The sequence below is a fragment of the Malurus melanocephalus genome, unplaced genomic scaffold (genome assembly GCF_030028575.1).
Source record: "Malurus melanocephalus ecotype Western Australia unplaced genomic scaffold, MMel_1.1 scaffold_17, whole genome shotgun sequence".
NCBI lineage: Eukaryota > Metazoa > Chordata > Aves > Passeriformes > Maluridae > Malurus > Malurus melanocephalus.
Window position 1 is genome coordinate 805,015 of NW_026623249.1, and position 12,083 is coordinate 817,097.

At 38.7% G+C, this 12,083-nt stretch overlaps 1 protein-coding gene across 2 annotated transcripts in view; it reads right to left on the reverse strand.

The window, feature by feature from the left end:
- The window catches only part of FGD6 (FYVE, RhoGEF and PH domain containing 6), a 70,738-nt gene that overhangs the window by 50,092 nt on the left and 8,563 nt on the right, over positions 1-12,083 (reverse strand). For both annotated transcript variants that reach the window (XM_057386975.1, XM_057386967.1), the window contains exon 2: positions 8,686-11,104. In XM_057386975.1, the coding sequence (XP_057242958.1) occupies positions 8,686-11,104 (2,419 nt within the window). The remainder of the gene's footprint in view (positions 1-8,685; positions 11,105-12,083) is intronic.

Genomic DNA, 12,083 nt, shown 5'->3' on the forward strand with positions numbered 1-12,083 from the left:
AGGAATACACTTTGCAGCATGATTTTAGAAAGCATGGTTAAAAAAGGTGCAAACAGYTCTTAAATAATCTCCTTACAGAGATTTGCAGCAGAATTTATAGCTTTTTGCCTTCCCCTATCAGCAATTCTTGTTTCATATGGAGAGCTGCAATGCTCATGGACAAGATCTTTGGAAAATCTCCTTGCAAGAACAATATAAAAAAGGACCAGCAAAATATGGCACTCATTCACAATCAGGACCTCTTATTCTAACTTCTCTCAATTCACAAAACAGAYCCTAGTGGGATAAAGTAGATTGGGAAACGACAGCAGAATCAGAAGAAAAACAACACTTTGTTTTCCAGTCAAACAACAAAAAGGAAAAAGCACAACAGAACTCTAGCATACACTAAATAGGCTTCCAGAAAACTATAATATAATTGGGACAAAATATATCAAAACAAATTCATCAAATAGCAAAGGGTAAACTTAGACCAAGTGAGAACTAAGCTTCCTATTAATACCCATTTCAAATAAAATTGACCTTACCTTGCCAGAGCTACCATGACATTTCAAGCTGCTTCTGCTCATTAAAATCAGAGTTAATGCAAGGCCCTACCCAATACCTTCTGTATTGACTTAGCACTACTTCTATGATTCGTAGATGAATCTGTCCCTGAAATCAGGGCTCTGATATCTCTCTTCAAACAGTTGCTCACTCAGTTTAAAAATAACACACATCCTATTGCACTCATTTTTTTTACATATCAGATATTGACAAAATGACAAAAGAGAGTTGAGTAACAGATTACTCAGAAGGTAGTGGCTTAGATCTGAAATTAAAATGGAGTGGCTTAGCTCCTAAACACACAACTCTCTGCATGCATGGAGGCTGATGTAGCTTCTGGGATAGTATGTCAGAAAAGAGGGGACAAAATAGTTTGGTTGAGAGAAACACAAACTAGGAGTAAAGAATAACTGAGCTGCTTGCAAGATTAGACTTGTGATATCTCTTACTCTAATCTTTTGCACAAATTAGAAAAAGAATTGGATTCAGACATTCTAAATTTTTCAGCTCATCTAAAAATCTATACAGAACAGCCCACCCCCATGAACAGCACTGGGAAAAACCACCACCAGCAACAACAGCAACAAAAATCTAGTGAGCTCTAAGCAGTTGAAATCACTGAGCCATAAGGCTCAGGTTGTAGCTATTAAAATGGTATGTTTGGTAAACTCCTTTTATTTATTTACAAGCATCTTAAAGATTTCTTTTAGTCTACTTCTGCTTGACTAGAACAGTTTGTTATAAGCACAAACATACTTTGAAAAAAATTAAAACTTGTATAAACTTAATATTTCTAAATGAAACTTACTGGATTCTAGCTTCTAAAATAAAATCAGCATGTATTCACCTACATTCTGTCTAGTGCATTGACACAACATAGCTGCACTTTCGTAAGTCTATTCATTAAAATATCTTTAACTAGGTCAAATATAAATGCCCAGTAAATGCAGCATATTAATATCACTGTTGGCATTAAAATGAAAAACAAAATTTATATTTGGATTGCTTTCTTTACACATTTATTTTGTGCCACCCAAAAATGTTACAAATGTTACCGTTACATTAGAATGCAGTTGGAATATCACTGTGCCACAAAGCTCCACAAGCACATTTCCTGAGCTGATGCTGAAAATAGGAACAGGAAAAGGCTGCTGTTGAGCATATAAATGGGTCTTTCGTCTATTCTCATATCACATTTGACGCTCCATTCTACAGCTGATGTATTCTCTAAAGCTGCATTTTGTTAATTTATATCACAGTTGGCAAAAGGAGACAGAGCTCTCACATTGGAGGTGGGGGAGAAAGGCCAACACTGGTGACAAATATGCAGCGTTAACTCAGCTTCCTCCATCTTTAGGGAAAGGAAATACATAGGAAGAATGCCAAAATTAGGAAAAACACAAACATGGGATAAAAGAGGAAAGAAAAAGATACAGCATTGGAGATTAATTCATGAAAGTGTGTGACACCCGAGTTCCCATTACCCACGACCAGGGGGGTTAGGAAGGAGCCTAAGAGATGCAGAAGCTTTATGCACTGCTTTGCCCACTTCAGGCTCCCCCATGTCACACTAAGCCACACTCCAGCAGAAGCCCAGAGCCAACACACTGAGCTGAGGCAACGTCACCGGAAGGACAAGGACATCCTTTTATTGTACCAGGGGAGTAACGGGAATGGTGGTTAGGACGTTTTTGCTATCTGTGGTGAGCATTTCTTCAGGGGGAAACAAAGGATAGCATGGTTTACCCTCAAAAGGGCTTTTCTAAWACATATGGGCTGCATGTGCATAAAGGTTAATATGATGCAATTTTTTAGACTGCACAAGACTGTGACCAAAGTAGCCAGCAAACCTTTGAGAGAGTGACTGAGGATTCACCCAGCAGCCAGGCAGTACACACAGCGGTGCCTGTCTCATTACCACTGCCACCATTTTACTGCCACTCATACTCACAAGTACACTCAGTGCTAACWATGTAAAACAAACAGATAATGACAGGAATTGACACTACATGCATTTTTATGTAGCACTWGTAACACCACTTGAAAAATTACAAGTCTTTCATTATTGCATCTCCAACTCTGTCAAAAGGTTCCCTACCTGCTCTGGCYATGCCAGCCTCCTTCTTTTACCAAAATCAAGAGGGAGCCCTTGAAAAGAGGAATGAAACAAATATCCAAGACAAAAATTCTTTCTCATTGCCATCTTGGAGATCTTCACAATTATTTTCATTTCATAAGACATTTCATAAGTCTTTTCATGAATGGATTGTGTACCGGAATAACAGTATTGGAAAAATGTAGTTCTCCAATTCCTTTCTCTTTCTCATTGAAAGTGGTAAAGATCAGACCTCAGAATCTCTCCCACCGTCAAAACAGATTAAATCAGCACATCTCAAAAACATATTTGCATGAATATGTCTAAGATTCTAAAAAAATTCCTATTTATTCTGATTTCTAAAAAATTTTAAGGGGGGGGGGGGGGGGGGGGGGGTGGAAATATCAGCAGAGTTCTACCGGTTAGAAGATTTGAATATTTTTCCATAGTGCCTATTTTCTTCTTATAGTATATGCATTTTATTTCAGGTTGTACAGAAGACTAAATTGCAAAGCTGTGTAACTACAAGCCACTTTAATGCTAAGGAAAACTTCTCTTACTGGAAAAGCAGACCATGGAGACATTGACTCACATAAAGTTTCTTGGAAAGAGTYCATATGCTCTCCTGAGTAAAAAAATTCACTGCAAGTCTTCCATGTAGTTTGACATGCTTACAGGTACAAAATAATTAACTTGCTACTACAAAATAGACTAGTTCCAGACCCAAGGTTCTCAGTGCCTGCATTCCTCCCGAAGTCCTTAYGTCAAACATCAGGATCCCCAAGCAACTGTATTACTACCACTTCTCACCAGCATTTCCATGCCTCCCTGATTTGACTCTTGATTAGACACATCTAGCAATTACAGAATTTGTTTCTTCGTGGTCTGTAAGAGCAAAAAGTGAGAAGTCAGTAAATGGCTTATTCCTTATATCTGATAGCCAAAAATTGCTTTGTCCATCCTTGTTCATTCCCAGCTCTGGGGCTGGGAGTGCCAGAGRGGCTCTGCAGTCATCCTTGCAGGGGACTGGGAGCTGAGATCTGAGCCATCTGACTTAACGCCTTACTGACAAGCATTCAGAGCTGGCAGAGGCCTCCCAGCTGCACCACAACATGTACGTGAGAAAGGGAGGGAGAGGAAAAGAAAGGCAGGCTCAAGGAARCAGAGCACAAAAAGAAAGCCAGTGATAACACATGACCAAGGATAATGAAGTCTGATAGGAAACCTAAATAGCCTATTATCAAAGCTATTTCATTTAAAACCTGATGGACAATTGCAGAGAAAGAATTTTATGTACAACTAAGGGTGGCAGAAGCCAGCTAGACACACAGAGATATTGGAAGACAAGACTGCTGATGCAGAACTGATGCAGAAGGAGGAACCAACCTTCTTCAGATCAGAAAATAATTCACTAAAATCCTTGAGAAACAGATGAAATAAAAAAACCCTACATTCTTGGCCTCTGCTTACTAGGAAGTTGTATTCTTAAAAAAAATTCAATAAAAAGGAAACAGGGGTTTTAACGTATAACACCTCTAATACCTAAAATGTATTTTGCGCATGCAAATCACATCATAAGGGTTGAACTTGCAGTATTCTAAATGCTATTTAGATCTTGCAGACTTTCAGTGATTTAGTGTTTCTGGATGGGAATTTTGCAACTGAAAAAAAAACAAAACCCAAACCAAAGCCCAAACAAACCCCCCAAAAAACCCCCACCACCATAGTTATCTGGTGCAATACTGCTCACCAGAAGCATGTTTCAACCCTAACAAAGTACAGTACATCAAAGAAGAATATGTATCAAAGCAAAGTGCTTAACCACACAGATTTCAATAAGAAATTCAATATTCCACTGAGGCTTTCATGGACACTTAATTGACCCCTGGGGACTCAGCCACCAAAGCAGAATTTAGCATGGAAAACTAAACTTATATTTTGCACTGACATGCTCATTTCTGGAAAAACAATGGATTTTTGAAACTCAGCAGGTGTGGGGAAAATACGAAGTAATATTTAATTAAACGGACTTTGAAATCATAAAGGATTGTCACACTGCTCTTCCCCCTCCCCAAGCCTTTCCAAAGAAAAACCCTCRCTGGAAATACAATGACACAGTTATAAATCAATTAGCAATCATGTACATTTGCAACATCTTGAAAGAACACTGTCAAAAGTAGCCAGTAAATACAGTATGCTACTTCTAGAAGGCTGAAGAGTAGACTCACTCAACCTGAAATACAATCCTCTTGTCTAGAACGAATATCAGAAGGAAGGCCACAAATAATTTAAAGATCCGAAATAATTTAAGCTTCTGTTTTCTCCAGCATGACAGATGTTCCAAGGTGCATTCATTGTTCCTTTGCATCTTTACATTACTGGGCAAATGTACACTTAATGTTACTTTTAGATCTAAGAAAGATTTTGCTGTCCTCCTCAGAATAAAGGTTTGACATGAAAAATATGATAACTAATGCATACATATTTCTCTTTCATTATGAATTTCTGTAAGAACTTTGAAACAACCATTACATCTACTAGTTTCTGACAACACTAAATGAATTGTGGTGGTACCACCATCACTGACTTTTCAGACCTGAACTATTGTTTTCTCAAAAAAAAGCCAAAACCCAAAAATTCAACAAACAAAACCAACAAAATCCCAAACAAAACAAAACCCTGAAACAAAACAAAACCAACCAAAAACCCAAACAAATTTTAAAAACCCACAAAATCCACCAAACTCAGAGAGCTGCATTTCCTGTTATCTGTGACTGAAAAATGATATTTAAAACTTCTTTTACACTTAACAGCACATTTTCTATCACACAGCATCTAGTCTTCACTCACTTTCTTTATAGTCCTAATAAAAATGCATTTATCCAAATTATCCGTTTTAAATTGGCAGTCAAACAGGTAGGCTAGACTGAAACAAACAAGCCTTAAACACCATTTTGAAAGACTTCTTTTTTGTATAGTGGAAACATAGATGAACTGTTCCCAAGGTACTAACATTACTTGACTGAGAATATTCCCCTGAACTGCTTAACAAAAACCAAATCCAGTCTGTATCCCATCAGCAGCACCTATTCCACCTCACTGGTTCACACACTGGATCAGGACCCTGATTCTCCTCCTTTCAAACCCAAACCTTCACTTTAAAGCAGAAACGAGGCTGACATCAAATAACGCAGAAATGAAGTTCTGAACAACTGATACTGACCATTAGTTACCCAGGTAGGGTAATTTGCATGTTATTCCCTGTGGGAAAGGCCCAAACAAACAAAATATATCTGMATTAACTAAGACATATGAGGTTCAGCTAAAAGTGTCAAAAGCTATTGCCACTCTCCATTAAAGTATACTGGTTTCACAAGACTGAACATGTCAGTAGTCACCAAAGCACTGGGTACATTATTAAAATTTTTATTTCTTCCTCCACAAAATGTAGCATGAGGTAAAGACACCATTGACCTCTTCTGGTAATGGCAAGACTGGCATTCAGATTTAATATATTGAATATGACCTGAAGGGCATACAAGTGGTCTGAATTTCTCAGAACAATTTCATTTGTRTATTGGCTTTAATCATAACATAATTTGCTTTGAGATCCCCATTAGCAGTGCATTACAGGAATCTGTGCRCCATGATCTATGAAAAAGAGGTTGAGTGCGTGTTCTGACAGGCCGGGGAAAACGCGAGAGGCAATTATTTCAATAACAACAACAGCACTGTTTCTCTAACTGGTTTTATAATACTGCCTGGCCCAGGAAATGATAAAAAGCTCTTGCAGAACTATGCAGAAAGGGTAAGGCAACATTGATAAGGAGGCTTAAAAGGATTTGAGATTACACTGGATGGGAAAATTGGAGAAGCTTCCTGCACAGCCTGTCTGGGCGAGGACCCTTACTCCTCCCAAGGCAGAGCCAAAATGAACATCACCCCTACTCTCCCAGCAGCACTGATCCAGATCAGGAGACTACTGTACTGTCACGTCCCCTTTTTTTTCCTAGGGATTTCTTTATTCTGTGAAATTGATTGAAGCAACTGCTTCAATCACTTGTTTCATAAGGTAGTTTCTGACTAATTAATTTTGTTTAAAGTAAATATATAAGTGGCTCTGGTTATGGCTTTCTATGTGTGCTTTTTAAAGAAAAACACAACACAAACCCAGTTGTGCCAAGAACATCCAACTTAGGGAGAAGCTTCAGGTGTAGATGTGCCAGGGTGACCACTTAAACCCTTATATCACCATTGGTACAGGGGAAGATTTGTGTGGAGAGGAATAACTATAAATCTCACACATGTAGTCAGATAAGAAAACTATGGAATTTCACCTAAGGAGCAAATGCAATCTCAYATCTACCATGTTTCATACAGCATAACTATCCCTTTCCTAAAGCAGACAGGTATTCAACCGGATTCAGAACAAAACAAATCAAACCAAAACGAGTCACATAAACACGTGAAATACATCCTTATTTAAGCTTGGTCTCACTCTTTTTAGGTACACCCAATTGTGGGAATACCAAAAGAATGTGGTCAAAATCCCTGAAAGATACTCAAAGATTAGACTTAAACAAAAGGCATACACTCTGTCAGGAACTTAAAAGTATGCCAAAGACAAATCTAAGAAACATCCTGCTGTAAACTATGAAAATACTCAATAATCACATGAATAAATGTACCAGTACCTAGCTCATAACTAGGAATCTTACTTTYCATGATTCCAAGGTTTCACGCTTTCCAACCAACAGACCCATGTCAATTATTTTAGCTATAACATAATTAACATAGGCTGCCCCTTAAAATATTTGTCTCATCCTATGTGAGAACACTCTTCCTAAAAGAATGACCAGCTTCCAGATTCTTTGGAGCATATGTTTGCTATRCACACATCCAAAATGAAACAAAGCATAGTAACTCCCAGTGAAAAACGAAATTAGATGTGACTATCTAGAAGTTAATTCATTTATTTTTGTCATCATGCATATGTTCTCAATAGTGCAAAAAAGTTTGCTGGGGACTTTGAAATATACAAGCTGCATATTTCATTCAAATCCTTATTGCTGGCTTGAGCTAAATCTTTAGGGTATGTAAGACAAATCGATTAGCTGAAGTTAAAAAATTGCATGACACCATATCGGATGAAAGCAATTCTTTACCTGTTACCACACTAGCAGACACACTAAGTGATGCTATTTAGGGAGAACACAGGAGTCTGGCCACTCTTTGTACCACTTCTCTAGGTAGCCTATTCCAGTGCCTGACCGCCCACCCTTTCAGTGAATAAAATTTTCCCTAATATCCAATCTAAACCTCCCTGGTGCAACTGTAGGCTGTTTCCTCATATGCATGAACCTGTCCAATCCCTTTTTGAATCTGCTGATATTATCTGTCTCCACCACCTGCAGAGCTAAAGAAACACAGCAGCAACCTGCAAGAATTACCAAACCGCCTCACGCTAATATTCTATAAGTCATACTGAAACTGTGCACCACTATCACCTTTGCTGGGAGCACAGGCAGATACACTGTATTTAGGGAGAGGCGGTAGCTTCTGTTACACYCAAAAAAGCTTTCCAGACCTGATGAAGAATTTGCATACCCAAAAGCTTGTCTGCTTTTCTCAGCTCTTATCAACTGATCTAAAAATATATTCATTCTCCATACAAACCTAGCAACTATGCACTCTAAGGATAGTTATTCCAGTTCATCGTGAGACTGGTAAGGTTCATTCCTCTCCATTGAAGTATTCTTGGATACAAATACATGACTGTATGTGATTTGCTTTAATTAAACCTGAAAAAGCTTCCCAAACTTTGAGGAATATATGAGGAATAACTAGCTTACTTTTCCGCTTGACTCATTGCCAAGCACAAGCAGTTTTCAAAACAACAGAAGTATACAGAAAGATATACAGGAAACACTGTCCTGATGACATTTAAAAAATCGGGTACAGCCTCTCAAATCATAATTTAAATATATTTACAATCAACAGACTTACAATGCAGCTGTTTAACTTCCCTTTTCTCTTTATTTTACCTGTCAAGTCTCCAAAACCTGCTTGTAGCTTCACATGGCTTCTCAACCTCATAGAAGTCAGTGCTCTGGTCTTCCATGCTGCTCGTGTTCTGCCAYTCAGAGCAGAGATTTCTCCTAGCACCCATAGCAAAAGGCAAGTTCTCATATTCGGGTATTTCCTCATAGTAACGCACATTCTCATACTCTGGAGCACAAGTGCTAGTTACAGAATTCAAATGCTTTTGGGACAAATTTTCACCAAAAAGTATATGTTTATCTAAAGACTCCAGCCTTTGGTTATTTCTCATCTCAGGCTGACTTCTGTTTCTCTGCCTCTTCTTCTGTAATCCTGGACTACTTATTTCTATAGAATGTGCTTTGGCAGATTTAGCTTTCCCTTCACTGCCTGCTGACCCTGTATTCCTGTTGTTATTTCCATACCCGTCCCCATTGGAAAGGTTGGCAATAGCACTCTCCACTGACTGGCTGCCTTTAGACAGAAACTTTTGAAAGTCACTTTTCTTTAAGCAAACAGACAGTTTCATGTTCAGAAGCTTTTTCAAGCTGTTTTTCTTCTGATGGTCTTTGCAGGGCTTGTCTGTCCTGTCCATGTCCACAGCAGAGAGAGACTTGGCCCTAGGCTTCGTCACAACAGTCAAGTGGCTGAAACTGGTAGCAGTTTTTAATGATTCAGAATTTCCTGAAAACGGAAGAATAGGATGAGGTAACTTCCAGACGGGTTTCTCAGATGAACGTTTGGGTATGTCACAGGATGAAAGTGTATCCTGCTCCTCGGCTTGTGGATGTGAGAAGAGAGATTCTTCTAGAAGGCTGYTTGATTTGTCCTCACTGGAGGTGTAAGAACTTTTGTCCACAAGTTCTGCTGATGCAGCTTTTTTCAGCAGGCCAGCAGCTGGAAGGCCATGCCTCTGTGGTTTCCTAGGAACAAATTTTGGAGAACTCTCATCCCTAATTTTAACTTCTTTATCTTCCAAGTTTWGTTGGGAAACATGGAGACTCTTGGAAACAGAAGAGTGCTGACTGCTAGTCAATTTGAGCTGCTTTGGCAAACTCATGGACAAGGTATCACACCTGACAAAGTTAGTCCTTTTGTCCACAGCATCCAGCATAATGGTGTCATCTGCTATCTCATCCATGGAGTTATGGTCTGTATTTAAAGAAGATTCAACACTTCCCACCAAATCAAGACTTCTGTGTGACAAGTGAGGCGAAAGATTTTGTGAAGCTAACCCTTTCACAGTAGGTTCCTTTACCTGAGGCATTTTTTCTGCATTGCTTTGAGTTAACTCACATTTTTCAGGATGAAACACTTCTGCAGTATTTTTATAACAAACACTTTGACCAAAGACATGAACTTTTGCTGSCTTTTTTAAGCTTTGGTCCACAACCCCAGAAGAATCTTTCTCTGAATTAGATGGTTCCTTTGTTCCTTCTCCTGTGGTGTCTATGCCATCCTGACGAACTAGACATGCAGCACGTGGCTTTCTTGGTTTAGGGATGGGAAGCACTTTGGAGCTCAGGACTGAAGATGTTTCAGGGGAGGTCTTGTCAATCTCTGTTTTCATCCCTACTTCACCTGAAAACATCCTCTTGTTACTTAAATTTTCATTCTCTAATATTTCCTTATTCAATGGGAAAGAACAACTGTGATCATTTTCAGTCAAACTAGGACAAATTTCAGACATCTGAAATTCATCAGCAATAATCTCACCATCAGCATTTTGTTGCTTGCCTTTAGCTACCATAGAAGATGACGAAGACTGTACAAGTTCCATAAACTCTATTTTAACATCATTCTTGGAACTGCTGCCATTTCCTTTGTCAAATTTGTCTGTATACCTGTGCCTCACAGGACTGCTGTTAGGAAAYACACCATGAGTTAGGACATCCTTAAGTTTCTCTTCCAAAATGCTGGCTTTCAAAACCACCTGATTTCTATTTCCCAGTTTTTCATTGTGACTATCCCCCAGAGAAAGTGCATTTCTTTCACCAWGTTTGATGTTCTCTAAGGTGTCAAAATGCTCAAGAATGATCTGAGCTTTACAGGTGTTCTCTCCATTTCCAAGTTTATGAAGGCATTCAAATTTGCAAGGTGACATAGGTAGAATATATGCTGTGTTTCCAGTACTCCCTTCTGAGGTTTCATTTTTATAGTTCAAATGATCTACAGTTTGAGAAGAATCGTCCCTGTGCTCCTCAAAGCTTTTTGTGCTTTTTCGTGTAGATGATGGAGGTTTAACTTCCGGAATGGAGGAGCTCTTGAGAACCTTTGGTTTTGGTGCAATTGCTGGCTTGGTTTTCCTTGCTGCATGTATCCCACCAGAAAGTACAATATCAGGCTTCGGTGCAACAGGTGGAGGCGTTGCCTTGTGTCCTGGCACAAATTTTGGTTTGGGGGCCACTGGTGGCTTCTTAATTTCTAGGAAGGATAGAAAACAAAGACTTTAGTCACCATTGCCCACAGAACAAATTCACCTGCAATGCAGGTAACATTTGAGATCTATAATATCTCAATGTGTGTATGGATACATTTTCCTCTTAAAAGCATGCATCCCTTCCCTAGCACCACTTTTTTACCAGATGCCTTTCTTTGTTTTAATAGGCATATCAAGGAGTGGAAAGGGTAAGTTTTCAAAGCCTTTTTGTAAACAGCTTAACATAATATTAATACATGTACTTGCTCAGATGCTAAAGTCTGATGCCAACAAAAGCAGAGCAAATTCACCTGATTTTGCAGTTTTAACTGTAATAACATTTTAAAATGGTGCAAGTATGTTAAGTGTCACACAAATAATAAGCCATGAAGATAATGGGACAGCTTGACTAACGAGCAGGACAGTTCAGTCCCTTCCCCCCTACCTTGAAAATTGTGTAACTTAATGTTCCTCATTCCCTTCCTCTCCTCTTTAAACAATACTGAGATGAACTACTGTACCAGTTGCAAAACTGGCATGTCACTACCAACAGTCCAGTTAGTCTGTGGTATGAAGTTAATGCAGTAATTTGTAGCAAGTCAGAACCTTTCTATCATAAAACACTATTTCTGTCCCTCATATAAAATTAGTCTTCCCAATATGTGTGACATAGAAACAGCCACCACTATTATGAATAATGAKCCACTTGGCACAACAAGATGACAAACCCCAGGGAGAGTGCACAGGACTCAGGAAAAGGAGCTCATAAGGAACTTGGAGATTGTGGAGTTTTTATCCTGTTGTTTGAGTGGTTGTGGGGTTTTTTGTTTACTTGTTTTGTGGTTCATTATACACAGTTGGTTTGGGGTTTTTTTAGGTATGCCTGAAACATTTGAATGTTTCAGGAGATTATTTATGACCAATTTATTTCCACATGCTGGAAAAAATTCAGATTTCTAAGTGTTTTGTATGATTTTTGATATG